General features: G+C 43.9%; 1 protein-coding gene across 1 annotated transcript; it reads left to right on the top strand.

The window, feature by feature from the left end:
- Positions 1–1845: 1845 nt before the first annotated feature.
- fam184b (family with sequence similarity 184 member B) lies at positions 1846–22882 on the top strand. Its single transcript, XM_070828344.1, has 18 exons — positions 1846–2300; positions 7870–8058; positions 9279–9953; positions 10575–10710; positions 11174–11325; positions 11495–12040; positions 12950–13057; positions 13169–13467; positions 14263–14413; positions 15596–15715; positions 15952–16084; positions 16389–16519; positions 17019–17134; positions 17368–17730; positions 17825–17939; positions 19599–19706; positions 21358–21755; positions 22072–22882. The coding sequence occupies exons 1-18, from the start codon at positions 2151–2153 to the stop codon at positions 22142–22144; spliced, it is 3963 nt and encodes a 1320-aa protein (XP_070684445.1). The 5' UTR covers positions 1846–2150; the 3' UTR covers positions 22145–22882.
- The last annotated feature ends 743 nt before the right edge of the window (positions 22883–23625 follow it).

Below are 23625 nucleotides of genomic sequence, written 5' to 3'. Positions count from 1 at the left end.
TATCATATTAAATATTAATGCTGGAGGATGCAGGAGCTAAAAGTCTCCCCATTAGTCTATACACCTACTATGTCATGAGCTAAAAAGAAGTGAAAAAACAGCCTCTAGTGTGTCTATAAATTCACAGGCACTAACTCAGGGTCATCTTCAGACATCCGGATGCTTTCCAAAGAGATACACAAACTGCTTAAACGTTCAATCATCAAACTATCACTTCTCATTACCTTGCACTCATTTACAAACTCACAGTCAAATATTTATGGTCTGACTTGCTCCATTAAACACACATAAGTATCTATTTAGACTTTTAAAGTGATATGTGTGGTGGTATCTCGCTGTGATTACAAAATGGGCAAAGCCTAGGGTCCCCTGTAGCACCAGGTCATTTGATTAATGACAAACACTAAGGCTGGTCCTGCATTGTTATCTAGTCCTGTGGGGACTTAAGGTCTCAGTATGCTTCAAACAAACTAGGTGGTACGATGATGCTCCGTCAGAGGAAGTCTAGTCTAAACAAAAAACTGCTTATAGCCGTTCCAAATGACCACACTAAAAGGAGGGGTATTAACCTTTTAACCTCCTCACCAAGAAAAAAAAATGAAAAAATGTATTCTTTATATATTTTATTTCCTTGGGGCACTAATAACAAAAATCAATGTTTTTTTATGAACAGACCCCACCTTTCTTGAAATATTGGCCTCTACCGAACAGTTGAGATGTCGTAAGTAAAACATGTTTTCAATAAGATATAGTGAGTCAAAATGTGCTGAGCAGTGTTGTTGCACTCGATTGGATATATTAAAACTGATGGAAGAATGAAAAAGGAGAACTTGGGAGTAGTTCAAATCCTGCCCGCGTTCATGGCTCAGCATTAATTGGCCAACTGCTGCGGGAGGTGGACATGGCTGTGGGTATAGAAAAAAAGTTTTGTAAATTGTTGGACACAAGCCCCAAATGGTGCGTAATCCTGAATAAAACTGTGTTTAATAAAGTTACCACACAGAAGATCTGGGTTCAAGTATTAATGTGGCACAGATGTCCGGGATCTGCAGCCCACAGCATCGTCTGCTGTGTGAACTTGGAGGTGAGAGGGCAGAGAACAGGAGTGGTGGGTGAATGATGTAGGCAGGGACCTCCTTACAGGTTAATCCAACCATATGGCTGTGACCGTTAAAGGGGCACTCCACCAATTTTACAAATACAGGTCAGTTTACCCATCACGGAGTGATAATATTCAGCTGGTGAAAGACCTCCGATTTGTCTCCAACACAGACGCATACGAGGGCATGAAAGACATTTACCAGAGAGTGAGGGTCTAATGAAAAGAGTGCCTTGTGGGAAGTGTAGGATAAAGTGTTTTTGGAGCTTCACTGGGGACTAGCACGGGTAAAGCAGGTACTACAGACTTATTTAGAAGAAAAACAATATTTTTTGACTATGGCAAACTGGTCAGTGCTGGTAGAGGTGGAGGTAGAAGTAATACTGATGAGCCAAGATGTACTTTTCCAATAAAAAACAGTGTCTGGAGTCCTTATAGTGTCAATGATCTGTTACGTATCTGACTGATGGAGTAAAATCACAAGACTATAGACCCCAAAGATCCCCCCATCCTCCTCCTCCTCTTCCTCCTCTTCCTCCTCCAAACGGTGATCGGCATTGATACAGCAGCTCCGGTAGGGGCGGGGCAGCACTGCAGCAGTGCGCCTCTCCAGCTGTCTCCGGTAATGCTCCATAGGATACACACGCCCCTCTCCGCCCCTGCCGCGAGACAGGTGGTTGGACCGTACGCCTTCATCCTCGAGCGCTGCCTCTTATTATAAAAAGATATATCTGTTGACAGCAGGGAAGGGTCGGCTGGCGCGAGCGCGTCCCCGATGGACTTCCAGCGTGTGACCTCCGCGATCACCGGGCGGATAGCGGGAGAGGGGGGCGACAACCGGAACGCAGGAGGAGAGCCCCGCCGATCCACTACCAAAATGTTTCCCAGCGTATCGCTCGAGCTGCTGTCCACGGGAGGGGGTCTACCGACACAGGCATGAGATGCACGAGTGAAAAGTTGACGCGATTTTGGTGGGATTTTTCTTCTGAGAGGCGGCAGGATCATTTCTGACTATCCTCCGGTCTGGAAAGTTCCCTTGGGGGGGTTCATTATGGCTTCAGGCGCCGGTAAGGCTGCACAGCCCCCCGGGCCGGGCTCCGCCGTTAACGGGACTGCGGCAGAGTTCCCGAACATCGAGCAGGAGCTGTACGACTACCAGATGCACAGCAAGATGTGCAAGAAGATCGCTCAGCTCACCAAGGTAAGACCCGCCGGGGACACCGAGACAGGCGCGCCGGCGGACGGACTGACGGACGGACGGACGGACGGACGCGCTGTCACTGCATGTGTCAGGCTGATTGGACGATCTGATGGCTGCCACATAATTACATACTGAGGAGGCGACCTGCAATCATCCTGTGATAGATGGCTTATTAGAGGGGCACCAACACACTCCACAGCTAGAATGGAAATATATATTTATAGAGAATATTGTTGTATAATGAAAATGATTTATAGAAATATAGAATTATGCACAACAATAAGAGATAAGAAGTAGGCTACAGAGTAGGAATATAATGTTGCCGCAGGCTTATCGACACTGTAAACTCATACATTTTTAAACAACGTTATAGATGAGATCTGTGTTACAAATCATCGTGATCTCTTGTGATAATGATTGGGGAACTTGGATCGGGGGTTCATTCGTCTTCGTGACTGACACAGTAATCAGACATTAGAGATCACTGAGAGCTTTAGGTGAAGGCTGCGGAGCTTCAAGAATCTGAGAGCCCAATCTAATGGGGACACAATTAAGAGTGATGTAATTATCGGTTAATCTATGGATTGTCGTCGCCCTGCATCGATTTACAGTTAAGACGGTTTAAAAAAAATAAATAATAAAAATAAATAAATATATATTATTGCAAAGATGGCACAAAATCATATTTCTGTGTGTCCAAGAGACAAATCAGGTGTCCAAAGGTGTCAGATAACAGTGATGTGAAACAGATAAAAGCAGCAGAACCCCACTTAGAAGAAGCTGTGACCAGCAAAGGAATGATATTTGAAGTTAAAATTAATCAATTTGGTAATCAATAACCTTTTTTTATCATGATAAGAATGATTCCCTCAGTATCACCAACATCTCCTGCTGTGTATGCTCCTCCATGTGCATGCACACTGATCAGTGTTTGGGGATGCTTGACAGCTGCAGCAGCAGCAGTAGCTGTGTCTGCTCTGGCGTTTCATACAGTAAGCAGTGCTATATGGGGATTCTCCCTCTCTCCGGTGCACAATAATGCTTACAGAAGCAGGGCATGACCCATCGCTTGTTGAGCTATGACAATTACTGATGACTGTGCACTTCCCATCATCCCTCATGGGTTCACCTCTGCGTAGCCTGTAGGTGTGTGTGTGTGTGTGTGTGTGTGTGTGTGTGTCCAGGAGCACATGTGTGCAGTGCAATAAATGCTGCAGTTGTATTTGCGTGTGTTGTTCAGAGAGCTTCTTCTTCAGACTCGCAGGCACGCACCAACAAAGATGACACAGATGAGGGGTCAGCACTTGTGTCTGTGCTTGTTAGGGAAATTTGCCAGCCCAGTCCCACTTCTTATACCCCTCTGCTCCTTGCAACCCAATGAAAAGGAAGCCTGGACTTGTTTCTCTCTCTTGAAACTTTATGCAAGGCCTGTCAGCCTGCTTTAGCTCTTTGATGACCACAGTAAATAAATCCAAAACCCAGAGCGCTGATGAAATATAAGAATCATCAAATCCGATATTTGGTGTAAGCATTTTCTCTGAGCTTGGGGATGCTGGGCATGTGGCACATGGTTTATTTGAGTGTTTTGGGGCAGGGTGCAGAGTGGAGAGGATGCAGGAAATGGGTCAGCTGTGGTAACCTTATATATTTAATAACCCGTGCTCTCTGTGAACATGGGGGCTGGCACACACACACACACACACACACACACACACACACACACACACAGACATGCACTTGTACTTAACACACCTCCTCACGTCGGCCCTCCACTCACCCATCCACACTTATGCTTGACTTACACAGCTCCCTTCCCCCTCCATCTCCATCGACCACCCTCCCTCGCTCTGCCAGGGAGAGTGGTCTGCCCCGGTTGAATGGGTGCTGCTTAATATAAACCAGTAGCACGTCGGAGTGTGTTTACATGGCGGAACAAGCCAATGGGAAGAAAGGAGAGCTGACCAGGCCAGCTGCTGTGGATGTTCACATAAGCTTGTGCGTGAACAGACAAGCACACACCCACATGAATACAGAGAGGAGAGGAGTCTCTTTACGTGACTCACAGAGATCAACAGTAGCATATTAAAGTGTGTGTTTGTGTGCACATATACACTCACACTTTTGATTGACAGCTCTAATTCTGTCTATGTGATTTCCTGTACTTATCTAGCTTACACTGTCACAATGTTCCCTGCTTTGTAATCCAGCACACCCGGTACCCTCTTTGATATGTGTGTGTGCGTGTGTGTGTGTGTGTGTAGGAGAGGGGGCTGATGTAAGAGAAAGTGTGTGCACGCTTGCTTGTCTCTTTGCCTAACCTCTCCTCTGTGCACCAACCATTCACTCTACATCTCACTCCTGTTTCAACAGCCTCGTCCCGGCTCTCCTTTACACTGTAGACAGAATATTAATTTCATGCTTTGCTGGCTATAAGTTATTGTCAATAAGGCTTGTGAGGCTACATGAATAACATTATCGACTGGCAGGATCAATACGGGGATCTCGAGACAGGATTTACAGTAGCAAGAGGCTCTCGTCCCTCTCTGACCAAGCTGCCACGCCAAGCGTTTTAAGAATCCACTCCCAAAAAGCTTATTTAACTACTTTAAGATTCACAAGTCTGAACGTGGGCTTCAAACAACATTACGGCTTTAGCTAGCACGTCCAATACTGATAAATAAAGAGTTGACGGCTAATTAGTAGGACGATGTTCATCAAAGGCTCACTTCAGCCATGTTGTTTATGCTAACCTTGAAGCTAGCCCACGTATCGTCAATGAACCGTTGCCACTGTGGCCCCGGGCGCCAAATACGAGATAATAAAACATATTAAAGAAAGACAAGTAAAGAAGAGTCATAAAGTCAATAAACTGACTCATTCGTGTCAGTTACACAACAATGTCCATGTAAAATTTGCCAACTTAAGCTAACATTAGCCACCATAAGCTACTGGTCATAGCCAAACCAAATAAGGCTGTTGGAAAAGAGTTTAAAGTTTCAGCTTTTCATTTGTCAGTGAGCAGGAATGTGTTATTAACGTGTGATTTGTTCTTTCAAATGTTACAAAGTCTCCCTTTAAGTTTACCAGGGAAAACACAGGATTGCTTTTAGATAAAGATAGAAAATATTTCATTTGCTATATAGCGGGACTACAGAAATAATGACATGGAGATTCGACTGGATTTTATTTTATTTCAATATCAAAATATTCTTCTGAGATTTGTCTTGTGTCCCAAGACGTTCACTGTTTCACATAAATCATAGATCAGTGGTTGAGATGAAGCGATGACGAGCTGGGAGAGCGTGTCAGGACTTTGAAGTGGTAATTTTATCTTCTCAGATTGTGTCATTTCAATGTTTTTTAAAAATCTGAAGAGATAAAAACCATCCAACATTTTAAAAAGAGCAAGTCTTAAAGGAAAAATCTGAATTATGTAGAAGATATATATTTTTTCAATTTCCTTCTTGTAGGTTATGTACAAACCCATCAGGTTTACACCATAAAGCTGAAAATGTGTGCATGCTTCATGTCTTGACTGTGTTTCATCCTGTGGCAACAGTTTTGGGAAGGACCTTTCATCCCCTCGCACGAAACCAGGGCCATACAGAAATGTTTTTCAGAGTTTGAACATCCCAAGCTGAATAGGAGCACATGTCTGCAGCCAGCTTACCAAGTCTTGTGGAAAGCGTTTCCAGAAGAGTGGAGTCTGTTATAACAGCAATACTGATGCCCATGGATTTGAAAAAAGATGTTCAACAATCACATATGGGTGTAATATTAGTATATATAATTTAAATCTAAACAAGTTTGAGGAGAACCCTCACAAAATTGGCCTCTCTCTTCCTCTCTCCTGCTATATTTTCCTCCTTCCCTCTTTGATCTCACTTTCAAACTGGACATTGAGGACAGCCAAGAACAGCGCACACACACACACACATTCCCCACAGAGCCTGCCCTCGATTCAGAGTCCCTTTCATTCCTTTGAGTCATGAGTTATAGTTTATGAGCCAAAGTTCATGCACTATGACATGATTGGATAGCCGGCGTCACGTACTGTCCGAGTGCCGAGGGCAAAGAGAGGGACGAGGGTTTGGGATTAGGATTCGAGAAGGTGTCGCATCCCCCAACGATATCTGTAGCTAAATGATAAGAAATACATCATAAATGATTGCAGATTGACAATGTTGAAACCATATAAGTGTGTGTACAAGAGAGAGGTGGTGACATGTACACACACACACACACACACACACACACACACACACACACACACACACGGAATGTCCGGCAGTGCTGTGCCAGCTGTGTGCTGTAGACAGGGAGGCGTCTGGGTAAAATATGAGCCTATGTGTTCCTTGCATACACCCATGCACATGCTTATGCACAAACACACACATACACACCTCTGCAAGTGGGTAAGTGAGACATCAGGGTCAGTAGGAGCAGATGATGACACTGTAGACATGGCATAGAGGGTAAAGTGAATAGTGGGGAGAAACAGACCATATTTCAGATGTTAGTCACAGTCTATATCGGGAAGACGCTTCACACATGCTGTCAGGCAGGAGAATCACTGCACGAAGCTGCAGCGCCTGGACTATATGAACTCAGACTTTGTTTACAGGAGATACACAGTTTGTCAGTCAGTGTTGCTGTGTAACCTCCATTATTTGTGTTTGGGGATTACTGTGATTCCATGTCAGTCAGTGTCAGTTTAATATTTGTTATCATAAAGCTGCCAGCTCAAAATGTTGGCTCCATAATGTCTGTGTTTGCCAACCAGTATTGGTGTCAGTTTTCATCCTGTTTGTGATGTACTCCTGTTAAATAAATGTAGAGGACACAACCCCACAGAGTGGATCATCTGAATCCATTAGGATCTGAATTGTAACGAGGTCAGCTAAAATGAAACTGAGGATTTCACCAAACGATAATATGTAGATTTAAGTCCTTTCGGTCATGTAAAAGAAAAAGGCAAAATAAAAATAAAAAGTATTATTAAAGTTTTATACTCAAAATGTGCTTACAAATCAAATAACGAGGCTTATAGGCCAATTGTAATCTTGTTTTATCAAAGTGCAAAAATCTATTACTCTGCAATGAAATCTTTCAATGTCAGCTCAAACTCAACAATGACTGGCTGTTTCTGCTTTAAATTATTCTGCAGTTAGTTCCAAAAATAGGGGGAAGGCTACATGAAAGCACTTTTTCTTGACCTTAGGGACAGAAAACCCTAAAATCCAACTTTTCAGCTACTGCAGAAAAACAAAGGTAAGGAATTATGCTCTCCTGAGACACGGAGAGCCAAACCAAGAATATAAAACACAATGAAGAGTAAAAGATAAATAGAAAAAAAATCAGTGATGTACAATTTCTGTTGGAATTAGACTGTAGAGGGCACATTGTCAGTATGAGATATGACCATAATGAAATGTCAGTCGAGTGGAGTGGTGGTGGTGAGTTCATGTTTAGCCGTGAAGAGAAAAAAACATGACCTACTCCTAACAGAGATGATGAACAAATGCATTTTAAACCAACCTTTTTTTTGCCCTTTGTTGATGCTCTCCAGGTGATTTACTCTCTGAATATGAAGAATGAGGAGCAGGAGGCGGCCCTGCAGGCCTTGAGCCATGCCCATCACGAGGAGCTGCACCGCATCCTGATGGAGACGTGTCATGAAGGGGAGGGGTCAGCGCTGAGGACACGTCTCCTCGAGCTGCAGGACTCTCTGGATGAGCAACAGAGAGTTGGAGCCCAGGTGTGTGTGTGTGTGTGTGTGTGTGTGTGTGTGTGTGTTGAAGGGGGCGCGGGCGGTGCACTCTTACCCTCCTGATCATGAGATAAACTGACCTCATTCAAGGGCATGTTGTGTTGCTGTGATTTAATGTGTAAACTCCCAGCGGGAGCAGCAAATCAAACCCGCCCCTCATGTGACCTCCAACAGTCAACCCCGTTCAGATAGCCTGTTACTTTACCCAGTCTTCCTTTAAGACTTCATGCCTAATTTAGATGCACCGCAATAAAACATCAACATGAATCATAAATACCCACATTATTTTCTTGTGAGCTCTTTGGAAATAGGATCTTAACAATTCACTAGATAAAACATTCATATGGGCCTTAAAGTTTTATTTTGAAATGTGTGGTCACGCTCGACTGTCTGGTTTGTTTGTTGCCTGCCATGTTTTCCTGTTTTAGCCATTGGATATTTTTTGCCCCCAGTTTAGGACCACGTTTAACACCCCCCAGCAAATACATCCCTACATGGAAGCCGTTTAACAACTTTACCTCAACCTCTGTTTTTAGACCACTGGTTTAAGTACAATCTTAGAACAGGATGAATACACTGTTAACATCAGTAATGCATCGTCACAGGTGGAGCAAAGGAGTGACACTTGTGCAAATATTACAAGCAAGCATTAAACTAGACTGTGGAGAGGAACACAGCTCGTGCTGCGTCCACAGAAAATATTGTTTCTTATTAGCAGATCTGTTTAAGTCCTATAGGAGCAAACATAGCTCAAGTCAACAGTTAAGCCAAAGCTCTGTCTGAATCAATATTATTACATAACATATTGCAACTGCAGGCTGCAGCTATTACATTTGAATATATTTACATCACGGCAACACAATAATATATTTAGATAAAAAAAATGTTTTGCCACCTTCTGAGTAGTCTATGAATGTCAGATTACGCTAGTTAATTGGCCTTTATAGACACAGTCTTGTCTTTTACAAATGTTTTGTGTCCACGCAGTTTACTCCAGTGGTCTGCACAATTCTCAACACAACCAAATATCTTTGAGATAAAATGGCACAATAGCACAAATGTTTGAACATGTTAGCATGTAGCAAAGTGTCTGAAAGGCTTTCAGAGAGTTGTTGGAAGTAATAACATCTCCTTACAACTCACTACTAAGGATGTTTAATCACTGACCATATGTATAATATGAAACTTGTTATCCTCTGTGCCTCCAGGTGCGGGCAGACTTTGAGTGCTTCCGCATCCAGGTGGAGGACAGGGAGCGCGAAACTGAGGCGGAGCTGAGAAAAGAGTTTGAGGAGAGGCTCCAAGCTGCAGAGGAAGAGCTCCAGGAGGCCAAGGCCCAGATCAGCGATGCCCAGGAGGAGAACCTGCGGCTGAGCAAAGAGCTGGAGAAGGCCGAGGAGCAGATCCAGGAGCTGGATGCCAAGTGTGAGGAGCAACAGAAAGCGGCTGACGAGGATAGACAGAGCAAAGAGGAGCAGAGACAGAGAGAGGATGAGGAGAAAAAGAAGGAGGAGCAGGAGAGAGAGACAGAGGAGCGGGAGGATCTGGAAAGAGTAAAAGCACTCTTAGAGGAGGTGAAGGCACTGAAGGAGGAGAGGGATCGAGCCGAGGACGAAAAGAGGCGAGCAGTGAAAGAGGAGAGGGAGTGCTGGGAGCGGCAGATGAATGAGCTTAACGAGGAGAAAGAAGAAATGAGGAAGAAGATGGAGGCAGATTGGAGGGAGGAGCGGCAGAGGTGGGAAGAGAGGGAGGAAGAGGAGAAGAAAGGCATGCACAGCGCTCTGCGAGAAAGAGTGAAGAGGGCCGAGGCAGAGGTGGAAAGTCACCTGGAGAGGATGGCGGAGAGCAAGAGAAGCACAGTGAAACTGCAAGAGCGAATACAGGTACACGCACGTACTCACCCACAACCCTTTCGCTCATACTGAAACTAGAATCCAGTGCTGTGAAAAGGGAGGTGAAAGGAAAATTGAAATTTTGCAGCTTCCTGTCTCTGATGCACCCAGTTAATGATCATGTTGATGGGAAAGGAGGGAGAGAGAAGAGAGAGAGGGGTGGGGGATCTTGCTTGTCTAACCACAGGCTGCCCTCCCTGAGTGCTATTCCCACTGCCAACTATCTGCTAATGAGTAGTTTGAGCAGGATAGATTCGCTGCACCACCACCATTACCACCTCGTGGATGAGCATTAAGGAGGCCTATGAGAGCTGGCACAGAGCTGACATAAGCCCTCACAGAAGACCATTAAAGGCTCGCAGCTGGGCAAGATAGCTCCCTGACTCACCACATTTCATCCCATTTTTTTTCTATAACCCTCACTGTCTCTCTGACTTGTGTTCTCTCTCTCCTTCTTATCTGTGTCAAACGTGCTTCTCTCTCTCTCTCACCTGTCTTTTTTTCCTTTTCTATTCCCCCGTGCTCTCTGTCAACCCACAATACTCTTCTGCATCGCCCTCCTTACTTGTCCTCACGCCCAAACTCCCTCCCGGCCTTCATGTGTCGCTCCAGGACCTGGAGGAGGAGCTGGAGCTGGATCGGAGGCGCGTGGCTGAGGCCGAGGGCGTGGCTAAACGGGCGGAAGAGGAACTCGCGGTTGCCAAGGAGAGGCTGCTGCTGCAGGAAGACGAGCTGCAGAGCAGAGCAGGTAGTCGTTCAGTCTGCCTCTCGCGGTCTGCCTGTCCACCTGTCTTCTCACCTGTCTGCTGCACAGAGCTCACATCGGTGAAAATCAGCTGAGCTCGGTGCATTTCCATTATTCATTCTGACTCAGCGTTAATCAGTGTTAAGTTTTTGCCTCATGCAGTCATAATATATACAGAGAATGCAACAAATGCACATTAGTCATCCTCCACAAAAGCAAACAGTTTCATCAAAGTGTCATCATACCCAGTCAGCAAAAAAACCCTGAATGTTATTTATTGCATGAGAATGATTTTTATTTCGCGCCCCTCCTCATTTGGTATTGTTCCGCTATAAGTCCATTTTGCTTCTATTATGCACAATCAATCAACACACACTTGTGCGTGTTTGAGTGAGGTTTTTGTTCATTTGGGTGCTTTTGTTGGTGTTTATTTGGCATGTGTGTTCTCTGTGTGCGTGTGTGTCAGAGGAGCTGCAGAGCCGCGGAGGCTGTGAGGTGTGTGTGTGCACTGAGGTGGAGGAGCTTAGGAGCCAGGTGAGCCGTCTGCAGAGCAGGAACAGAGAGCTGGAGCTACAGAGCAGTGGCCGTAACAGCGACCATGCACGACAGATACGCCAGGTATCAAGGCACAGAGGCACACACGTGTAACTGAATACATTTTGCACTCAGTGTCCACTTTATTAGGTACACTTGTACAGTCTGATTCAATCCAATACAACCCTTGTCATGAAGTCGACTTTTATGAAGCCTATAATGGCAATTGAGTGCATGTTGTGTGTTTTCATAGCATGCCGAGGCCCTGTCCAGTTTGCGCTCTGAGATGGTGAGAGCCCAGACAGAGGAGCTGCGTCGCATCCAAAAACATGCAGATGACGAGAGGGATAAACTGCAGAGGGAGATAGAAAAGGAGAGAGAAAACCTACAGAGGGAAAGAGAAAAAGAAAAGGAACAGTTCGAGAAGGACAGAAACAGACTGCGCAGAGACAGAGAGGAGGAGAAGGAAGCGCTGCACAGAGAAGTGGAAGAGATCAGAGAGCGTCTGAGAAGAGAAAAGGAGGAAGAGGTGGACCGGCTGCGGAAGGAGCTGGATGTGGAGAGAGTTCGCATTCGTTCACAGTTGGACAAGAGCATCGAGCAGGTCGAGGCGGAGAGGGCCAATGTGCAGCAGAAGCTGGAGGAGGAGAAGAAGAGATTGGTGGAGAAGGCTGAGGAGGACAGGAAACGGTTGAAGGAGCAGGTGCGGAAGGCAATAGAGGAGGTGATGAGGAGGCACGCAGCTGAACTTCACAGCGTCCAAGAAGCTCTGAGCGCGGAGAAGAAGACCAACCAAGAGGTCAGCATTTGTCTGGGCGACCTATTTTTCCACTACCACATCTTTAGACTAAAGCTAGGACATTTCTTTCTTTGTCGGAACATTTGATCTGACAAAAGACACTGTTTTTCCATAACATGCAATTATCTGAATTTTAAAAATAGCCTGCTGTTCAGCTGCGGCAGCCAGCTCATATAGGCTTGATTATTTTAGTTTCTTCAGTCAGACTTTGGAATTAATTATCCTGGATACAAGAACAAGCTTCTATGAGAATTGTTCCTTTCATCCTGTCACACAGCCGCAGCAGGAATACTTTCTCTGAGTCTGATGAACACGTGTTCTACATGCACAGAAATCATGATAAAACAGATAAATGTTATTCTTGTTTATGTGAAGTTTAAAAAAATCAGGCTACTGCAATATCAAGGTCATTTTTTATTTAGTGTTGGATGCTCCTTTACACAGACTGTGCCCCAACAGTTGTGACCATTAAAATGACTGTGTATCAGTAGTAGTAGTGTATCATGCCATAGACTCATAGACTTTTATCTTGTTTTATTTAAATTTTTTAGAGTATAGTAATTTATAAGAAAAAAGCTAAGATCAAAAGAAAAAACTGCAATTCATTGCAGCATGAATGTTTTTTATCAGATTCGCTATTCTGTTAATCACCTCGAGACTCCTTGAGGGGTCCCCACCCCTGGTTGGGAACGACTGGTCTAAAACAGCATGTTTAATGAAACATTTTTTGAGATTTTATCACATAATTGCCTGCCCTTTGAGCTTTCTTGTAATGTGCACTTCATTGTGACTAATTATTAATTAGGCTTAGTAGTAAGGAGATGTTAGTATGGTTGGGTTAAAGTGCTAAAAAGAAGATAAGTTGCTAATGTAATAATGGGCTCTGATGAGGCTGAATTTCCTTGGAAGGTGTGTGCACATTTGGAAGAAGAGAGGCGAACCGGCGAGGAGCTACGCAACGGGCTGGAGAAGGAAAGAGAGGAGCTGAGGACAAATCTGAGAGATGCTACCAATGAGGTCAGAGGTCAAATTCCCCTAGTTGAGTGTGTATGTTTTAAAATATGAGATAAAGCTATTTTCATATCAGTTGTAACACCTGAGATATATGAAAGCATTTTGTGCTCCCAGATCTGTAGGCTGGAGTCAGTGATCCAACACCAAGACAAGAAAGAAAAGGCGGCGCCAGAAGGTGCAAGCCCGTGTGGGCCGCAGTGCTCTCGTCTGGAGGAAGAGCTTCATCAGACTCGGACTCGGCTGGCGCGGATACAGGAGGAGGCAGAGAGGCAGCGGGACAGACAGCAGAGAGAGATAGCATCCCTGAGAGCTGACAAACACCGGCTGGAGGAGAAGGTCCTGGAGCAGAGCCGGCTGAACACGGAGAGGAGTCTGCTAGATCAGGGCCAGCGGCACACCGAGGACCGGATCAGGTAGCAGAATAAACACCAACCTGCCAGAACTGCTTGGGTTTACATAACAAAGTCTTGAAGCTGCTTGTGATCACCCCCTGTTAAAAGATCACTGGGGACGATCAAAGAAGAGCTGACCTACAGCATCCTTTGCTCTCTTCTGTTCAGTGCAGATTCATTTGAGTTAGCTTTGCTGACGTGTAATGTGTTTTAACAGAACTACAAATTAGATACGAATAAACATTAGATGAAATGCTTGTCAGAACTAATTAGTCTGTCCTGTCTCATATAATGATTCTACATATCTAACATCTTCCTTTTCATTATATAGTGACTATGATTACTGTAGACCCACACTGACAACAGCCAATTACTTATATTTAAAACCTTTATTTACCCTCCTACACAGGTTTATTGTCGAATAGAATAACAGTAACGCTTTCTTTTAACAAGAATACTAGTGAACATGACATTACTTTCCTTCTCTGGGAGTCACTCACAAAACCCTGGTAGCTAAAGGTATGCAGGTTTCTGCTCCAGAAACACAACCAGGGAATTCCTAATCTTTGAATATGACAGACGAAATCTGATTTGTGCTTACATGGATTCATAGGACATAAAGTTATTAAGAAAAGTGAGAAATCTGGTTACTACAGTGTCTACTAAGCATAAACCTTAGAATAATAGTCATCTCAAAGCTAGAAGCACAAGACACAATGAAGTGATTACACAGGAGAACGCAGCAAGAAGAAATAAAGAGTAGTTTTGCATGTAGGTTAACTCTGCCTCACTTCTTGCTCTGATGCATGCCTGCAGGGCAGAGTGTGAGGATCGTCTCAGGGCAGAGTTCAGGATAGAGATGAATGCCGCTGTTGCAGAGAGCGAACAGAGATGGCAGAGCAAAGAGCAGGAGCTGCAGACCCAGATATCTGAGCTGCAGAGTCAACTGGCCGAGGAGCAGTCAGAGGTGAGCGTCCCTCACAAACCGCCTGTAACCATCTGCGATCTTTTTTCTCAGTCACCCTCAGTCGCGCTGATTTTCACTAAACGCTTATAACCTAGAAAGATATTCAGACTGAAGCTCCCTTTAGTTTAGCATTCATATTTTTTTTTTCCGAAAAGAGAGATGGAAATGTGGGAGGTGAAAGTGAAGTCTGGAACTAATCTAATTAGGCTCTGAGTCACACAGGCAAAGTATATGTTCAGTTAGCAGTAAGATTGAACAGAAATGTGATGAGGCTACTGTTGTTGGTTAGGTGTAGACTGTAATTAACAATTATTTCATCATCAAATAATGTCAGAAATTAGTGAAATATACCCTTTAAAATTTATGAGAGGGCAAGATGATGTCTTATTTTTGCTTATTTTGATCAACCATCATCACAAAACCCAAAGATTTTGAGTTTACTACCATATTGGACAGAGAAAAGCAGCTAATTCTCATATTTGAGAAGCTGGAACAAGTACATATTTGGCATTTTTGCTTGAAAAAGTTGCCAGTTAGTTTTCTTCTGTTCATCCTCAAAACAACATATTGAGGATCAGATGATTGTCCACCCTCAGCTGATGCACAAATGGTATTTATTGTGTCTGGTTTCCTTTGGATTATAAGGTTATGTCTTTATGTCTTTTAAGGTGACTGAACCCCACATATTGAGATCAGTTTACTAGTCAAGTTAAGTATTTTTCAGCCTTTGCAAACAGTTGTGGCCCTGAGGGAGCTTTCACAAGTTTGAGAAAATAACCCTGATGATGCCACCTGGATGTCTCAGCTTTGGCTTGGGGACGATACCAGGCAGGAAGGCTCAAACAAAATACTTTATCGGGCTGCATCATGTCGGATCCAGTGTTTTTGAAGCCGTTCTAGAGACTAAAAGTCCTCAGTTGCACCAATTTAACAATTTCTCAGCAATTGCAATCCTAAATTGCTGGAGCACCCCTTTAATTAGTTCCATAAGCTGTTACTGTGTACACAATGAAGTTGGTGTTTTATTTATTTAAGAAAGCTGTCTGAGTCTGCAAATTCTTAAACAAAAGCAACAGCTCAATTTAATTCAATGCTTGCTGCAAATTCATCATCTCAGGATTACTTTGTCAGCAAACACAGTTTTAAAGGCCTTTGCTCCCCCGATTTGTCGCCCAATGCCAGGCGGAGAAAAAGATGGCGGAGATGGGAGATGATTGCCCTGGCAACCCCGAAATTGACAGGCTGAGGAAAGAGGTCCAAGACACCAAGGAGATAAACAAGAAACTGAGGGATCTGCTGCAGGTATAAGCACATGCCTGCATGCACACACATTTTCAACAATCATGTGTACTCTCTGTTTGCTCTGTGATGAATTATTAAGCAGCTTTGATGATAGCGCTGCAGTGAAGAGGCAATGTAGCGTTGTTCAGTGAGGGTGTGCATTTATCCATGCACCATGTACACACACCAGGCTCTAGTGTAACGACAGGTCTGTGGGGTTGTTGTAAAAGGACAAAATGTGCGTTAATGTGTTGAAGGAACCTCAATCCCAGACTTCAGCTGAGGAAAGACACAGTCACACAATGGCTCTGCAGGCGTTGGAGCGACGGGCGAAAGAAGACGTGCTGTCTGAGAGGAACAGACTACAGACTTTGCACCACCTGGAGCTCGGTATCACACACTCTCATAAACACATTCAGGCTAGAGCATCAGCATAAGCACATGCGGACAGTAACACTCTCTATATAACACAGCTGCATGGACAAATGAACAACACACACCTGCACACATGCACACACAGAGCGATATACACATTGAGATTATAAATTCAAAAGTGAAGTTGCTATTGCCATGGATACACTTCACCATGGCAACAGCAGAAGGGTACCTGTAACAGTGGGCCAAATTGATTTTGTTTTCTGTATGTGGTTGTGCGTGTGTGTGTGTGTGTGCGTGTGTGTGTGTGTGATATCAGATAAGCAGCGTGCAGAGTTGACCCAGCAGCACACAGAGTGGAGCAGACAGATGACCCAGAGACACATGCAGCAGATAGAAGACCTCCAAGCTCAACTACAGGCACACACACAAATGATGGCTCTGCAACAGGTAACACACACACACACACACACACACACAGACACACAGACACACACACACACACGCATTAGTCCCACTGGGATGAGTGTGCACAAAGAGACACACAAACACTCGCCTCTCGGTCTGTTTTTGTCTGTGTTATGGCCCATCTTTCACTTACATAATCTCTTTTTGATGCACACACACGCAAACAAATACGCAGTACACACGTGCACACACCAGCAGATCACAGCCATTTCGTAACTGAGATCATTATCATTCACATGAATAAAATCCGCCGTGGCTCTGGGATGAAGTCAACACACAACGTGCATTACCATCTACAGCTGCTTGGACCACTTTAAAAGCAGAGTTCTGGATCTTAGACTGAATGCAGATATTGAGAATGTGAAAGTATTGTATGCATGCTTGTGTGTGTGTGTGTGTGTGTGTGTGTGTGTGTGTGTGTGTGTGTGTGTGTGTGTGTGTGTGTGTGTGTGTGTGTGTGTGTGTGTGTGTGTGTGTGAAGGATCTGAAGCAGCAGAACCAGAATCAGGTGTTTGAGCGACAGCTGGATGAGAGCCGCTGTGCCATGCTGGAGCTGCAGAGAGAAAATACAACACTTAAGAAGCAATTAAAGGAAAGGTAAAGAAGTAAGAAGTGGGTCATTGTGAACATTACTGATATCACTCAGTGCTGCCGTTAACTGATTATTTTCATTAATGATTAATCTGTAATTTTGTTTCATTTAAATGTCACAAAATAGTGAAAGTCACTGTTTCCTCATGACCAAGGTGACACCACCGCCACTACTGTTTGCTGTTTATCATAATTGTTTTATTGTATTAAAGCATCTTATATCTACTTTGCCTTTCCAGGTTAGTTTGGGAGAATGCTAACGCTGAGGTGAAAGAGAAAGAGGAGGAGAGTGCAGAGCTGCAGAAGAGGAGAGACGCCCAGTTGGAAGAAGAAGCACAACGTCTGAAGGAGGAAGTGGAGAAACTGAGGGTGGAGATGGAGAAACTGGAGGAGTCACAGAAGCACTGGGAGGAGAAGAAAGAGGAGGACGTCAAAGAAGAGGAGTTGGACGAGGAGAAGAAGAAGGAACGGGAGGAGGATAAGAGGAGAGAGGAGGTGGAGGAGATCAGGAGGGAGCACAAGAGGGAGATGCAGAGTTTGGTGTCTGAGTACAGCAGCGCCCAGACGCACCTGCAGGCTCGCATAGTGGCCTTGGAGAACGAGTGAGTAGAGGTCACAGACATTTGAAATAGGGGGCAGGACGTCAGAGCGGGTGCGGGAGAAAAGTGTGTGTTTGTGTTTATGATTTAACTACAGGCTACGCGAGCGGGAGGAGCGGTGCAGGAGGAGGGAGCCTCGATGTGACGACCTGCAGCTGGGGAGGCTTCAGGAGAGACTGTCGGAGAGAGACCAGCTCATTAAACGACTAGTGGTGAGAGCACAAAAACACACACTCTGCAGACTCTAACAATCGTTTCTTACTGCTTCAGATCTCCTCACAAGTTTAAATTAAATTTAAATGATTAGTCTGGTGATATTATATGTTGTCGTTATTGTCAACAAATCTCAAAATCAACGATGCATTTTTGCCACTAAAAAGTATCGTCTGTGAACTCTGATATAGCTTATTCCTCTGTGCCATGATGAACATCAGCTCTGTATTTTATTTTGAGCCAATCCCTCAAACACAGTCCTGCTGCCAAAAAAAACCCCACCAGAGCCAAATTTTTGGCTAAAAATAGTCCCCAACAAATGTACTATTTATTCCTGTTTGACTTATTTTTGCTAAAAACTACAGTGCCCAGCTATTTTAGTAAATTATGAACTATTTTCTTAAAAGTCTCTATATAAACTATATATTTGTGACCTGGCTTTCAAGAGTCACATATTCAGTAGGAACTAATGGGCTTGGTACTGATCACCACAGACAGATGGTGGGTATTTGGAAGGGAGATTACAGCACTAATTTTAATTGGATTTGTTGACAATACATAAAAATATAGAATAACACCAGCCTTTCCTTCATGGACTGTCCCCTCTATGACACTATATGTGGGCAGCTAACAGAAACTTGTTTGTGCAGTTGTGTATTGTATTTCTGAAGCATCTAATACTCCCCCAGCTTAGCTGTTTAACAGCAACAACAGTACATTAACAGTATGCTTTTCATTCTGGTGTCACAACCAGGCTCGCACGAGGTTTTACTTAAAACAGGAGCCATTTATTTGATGATCACACATACCAGCTTTTATAGCTGGTTGGAGCCAAAGCAGCCACAGTGGTGATACTCTAAATTATGTTTAAAACGTATTCTAATCAAAGGTTTCTTGCTAAATGAGCCAATTATTCATGCTGTTTCATTCTTGACAGTTCATTCTTGGAAGAAAGAGTTGCTGCCGAGGAAACTTTCCATCACTCTGAGCACTTCTAGGACTTCTCATACATGTGGATTTAGGGGTGTCCCGGTAACGTAGTGGTCAGGACGCGTACCATGTAACTGCAATGTCCTTGGTTTGATTCCCCTCTGGAAATTAGTCGCTGAGCTCCTCTCTCCCTCGTGTTTTTGTTTTCCCTGTATCTCAACTATTGCCAAAGAAGCAGTGTAGCAAGTGTAGAAGTGTAGAGCCACGTGATTAGGTCAGCAGCTTCAGAACTAGCAAGTAGGTAGACCTTGAGTTGAGATCAGACAAAGATAATGAACCCTGCTAATATGCCAGTACAAGCCTCTGTAATGTAAATAAAGAAAAACTGCTTAAGAGCTCCAGCAATATTCGGCTTCATGGTGCAAAATGGGCTCACAGGTGGAATCTGAGAAATTCTTGGCAACAATTATCAGTGTTGTGACCAAGAGTGAATGTAAAACTGGCTTTAATCACTCAAATGAAATCACATCGGAATGGTGCCTTCATTAATAGAAATGAAAACTACATTTTTAAAGTGTCCTCTGCCAGAGTGCTGTGTCTACCATCTGTGTGGCATGAGGCAGCTCAGAAAACGAGTACACCCTCCAGACACAACGCTAATACAACAGCCACAACACCAACTGTGAATAAGGGCAATGAAAGTCCTTCCTCGTCCTCCTTCCCTCCAGGAAGAGAGGCATCAGCTGCAGCTCCACCCTCCTGTTGCCGGGGACAACAGCACCCTCAGGCTTCGTGACAGCAAGTCCCGCCCCGGGAGCGTCACGCCAACCATGAGGGTGAGTTCGTCTGTTCTGCTCAGGCACGTAATGTATTCATCAAAACGAGCCTCCTTCCAGCCAGAAGTGCTCGCTGGGCTGGAGTCAACTCCTCACCCGACAGATCACCAGTCTGTCGAGAAGACGCGCCGCCTAATGTGTCCATCACACTGCTTTTAATTACATTTGGCCAGTAAAGATTCAGCCTCGTGTGGATGAACAAAAATGATACATACAAACAAGTTTAATGGTGATGTTAAGTGATGCAAAAGAAACTTGTAAGTTTACTGAAGATATAATCTGCAGATTTTACATGAGCTACACTGAGAAAGACTTTCACGTCGAAAACTAAAAGCACCTTGGCCTCTAATTAACTTGGGTACATTACTTTGGTGTCAGTCACGGATAAATGATCACAGACCATCTGGGCCGAGAAATCTAAACACAGTATAGAAGCATGCGTGCTGTTTTCCTGACTGCATTTGAAATGATCTCCACCCAAGATCTTTTCAATATCAAACACCTCCCTTCTGTAGATTTGAAAGGGGGATGATAAATACTTTGTAATTTATTTCCTGACAGCGAGTGGATGCTGCCATCTGCTTGGATTCATGATGGTTATAATGGTGCTGAGGTTTGAGAGTGGAAGAAGGTATCAAAACCTAACAAGCCACTCCAGCGTAGCCCACCTCTCTGGTCACTGTAAGCTCAACATGTTTCAAACACCTAAATATGGCTGGATACACACCAGATTTTAGGTGTTTTTGGTATAAAAAAGTTTTTTTTTAACCGAAGCCTATGGTAGCGTACGATGGCATATGGTTGATTATGCTGCAGGAGTGTTTTCAGAAGTTTCTTGTTAATATTGTGACTGATGAATTCAAGCTGTCTACAGCTGCTGTTCTCCATAAAGCAGGTAAGTACAAACATTTTACAGGACAGAGTGGGCGATTATTATTTATGATATAAAGTATTTTCTGCAGAGTTTCACTTAAATTTAGACTTTCCAGTCCAACCCTCACTCCTACTTGCTACGCTGGGCAGAATTAACAGCCAGTGTGCTCCACATAAAATCGAATTCACCCGGCAGTTTTCTCAAATAGTCATCCTCAACAACTTTCCAACAGAACACCACCTCCAGTCTGCCAGCATGGTCATGGTTGTAGGCTACGAATTTGTGGTGTACATCCACACAGTAGTCACTTAATGCATGTTTTAGAACAGCTTCACCTTGTTTCAGGTGAGCTTACAAGTTGTTTCTTCTTCCACTGTGACACCCCTCCAGGCCTTTGCTACATCTATTGTAGCCCTGAGAGCATTAAAGATTAAGGCTGATCCTAAAACAGCTGGGCACTGTAGATTTTAGAAAATGATTCTCAGACAGAGGTAAATAGTGCATTTGTTGGGGGACTATTTTCCACTGTGGATTAATACAGAATCAGGACGCTGTATGTGGGATTGACTTACAATATACAAATATAATGGTGATTCTTGAATTGTTTAATAGCGGTCTGAGGACACACTACATTTGGAGCACAGCCTCAATCTAAGTTGAAAACAATCATTTAATTGTGTGGATTTTCATTCATATGAAATGGACAAAACTCGATTAATGAACGAACTCCATTTTGAGTGTTACACCAACATAAACTGTGCTGGTTTTTACCAACAGAGGAAGCGTGTGGAGTCTCCTCCTCGTGTCACCAGCATCCCCAGTGCCGGTACTTACGACAGGAGCATCTTCCTGCCCCACTCCTCCTCATCGTCTTCCTCCTCCTCCTCCGTCCATCAGCACTCCTCCTCAACCCTCCCCCATCAGTCCACCTCCCACCCTCAGACCTCCCCCCACTACTCCACCTCCTCTCTCCCGCACAAGCACACCTCCCTCTCCCTCAGCCAACAGTCTTCCCCCACCGTGGCTCGCTCCACCAGATCCCGGACGTCGTGCATCCCTCCCACCCCAGCGCCCACCGCCCCGCTCCCCGTCTGCCCCTCACCGCAGACGGGCATCCGCTATGTGTCGCCCTCCTGCCAGGAGCCACATGCACACCTTCAGGCCCAATCAATCAGGTAATCGACATTTTAATGTGATGTTACAAATCTAAAAACACGGGAACAGGAAAGCTTATTAGTTGAAAAGGTACTACAGCTAGTTCTATGTCAGTCTCAATAACTTGAAATAAATGCATCTGAGTTATTATTGCAAGCTTTCTTGTTGTCTTTAGGCTCTTCTCCCTGTAGGTCAGCGTCTCCGTAGAATAGCTCTGTGTTCCCCCCCTCAGTTTTTGTCTAGTCTCAAAATAAACAAAATACTCCTAACCTTAACATTATGGTGTATTAATTAGGATTTTAAAAAGTGAGTTTATATGTTTGTTCTGTTTCGTAGGGGCCCATATCTGGAGCAGAGGGGGACAGAGGGGCTAAAACAGGAGTGGTTCACCAAATACTTCTCCTTCTGAGCACAAAAACACACACACACACACACACACACACACACACACACACAGCAGCTGCAAGCACATTTCCTCATATACAGTTCATTGCTTCTTATATACATCCGTTTGCTTCCCACACACACACACACACACACACACACACACACACATTTACTTAAGTCACTTTTGGGGCATCTACAGAGACTTGCGCTAATTTCCTCAAGACTTACCCTAACTATTGACCCAAAAGTTTTACCAATGAGGGCCACGACTTTTGTCCCCAGTTGCACAGGCACAGTCCCCAATTTTAAGTCTGGCGTGTGTCCCTGAAAGTGACTTAAGTCAAACCACCCACCCAGACAGACAGATATGACATGACACATCAAAAGACATATGGGCTCATCACCAGCAAGGCCATCTCAAACATTGCCTCAAAGCTCAACCAAAAAGTGCTTCTCAAACACATGCCTGACCTCTTCTCAGAACATAGGCCTGCCGGATCTTGTTTGTATAGTTTGGAATGTCTCCATATCTGTTTTTTTAAAAGCAGTCTTCCTTTTTTAAATGCAACCTTTGAAACTTTGCTCTAATCTCATCACACGTTTATTCCAAGCAAATGTACATTTCTTAAAATCAACAACCAAGTGTCTCTTTGCGTATGGAAGCATTCGACGTATTCAATCAAGATCCTCGTCAATACGGACACCCATGACTCACCATACCAAAATGAAGCTTGTTTCAATGCAAAAATGTATGATAATCTTAATGAACAATTTGAATAAAATATTTTGTTTTTGTAAGTGCTTCTTCTTTGTGTACCGGTGAACCATAATCTCAAAATTCATAGAAATTACAGAATATCATGGGTGAGAAATTATAGGTGGCACCTGCTCATAATGGGCCACCTGTTACAGGTGGGTAAAATCACTTTATGTAGTATTGTGAGTTTTCTTGAAATTTGATTGAGAAAAAGTTTACTAATAAAATAACCAATTAGGAATTTTTGTTCCATAGTTGGTACATCAGACTCTTTCATCACGTTAATGCAAAAATGTTTCATGTTTTAAAGTTGTTTTACAAAAGAGCAACGCATTGTGATTCAGATCTGATTCTACAGATAATCTGGAGTCTCACACTTCCACAGACAGACTTTGTGGCTGATATCCTGATTAGGGCTGCAACCGACAATTATTTTCATCACAGTAATCTGTCGGTAAATGTCAGACAACAATGCCCATCACCGTTTCCTCGAGCCCGAGGTCACGTCTTCCAATTGCTTGGTCAACAATAGCAGGAAAACCCTGAAGGTGTTCAGTTTACTGTACAACACAGAAAAGCAGCCAATGCTCACGTCTGAGAGGCTGAAACCGAAGAGAATTTGGCATTTTTGATCGATAAATGAATGAAACGATCATTAAAATTGTTGGAAATTAAATTCCTGTCAATCAAGTAACTCAATAAATCAACTAGTCACTTTAGCACTAATGTAGACAACATTTGTGATC

This window comes from Pempheris klunzingeri, chromosome 3, assembly GCF_042242105.1.
Source record: "Pempheris klunzingeri isolate RE-2024b chromosome 3, fPemKlu1.hap1, whole genome shotgun sequence".
In the NCBI taxonomy this organism is placed as follows: Eukaryota; Metazoa; Chordata; class Actinopteri; order Acropomatiformes; family Pempheridae; genus Pempheris; species Pempheris klunzingeri.
The sequence above is the reverse complement of the archived record's forward strand: the minus strand, read 5'-3'. Positions and strand labels throughout refer to the sequence as shown.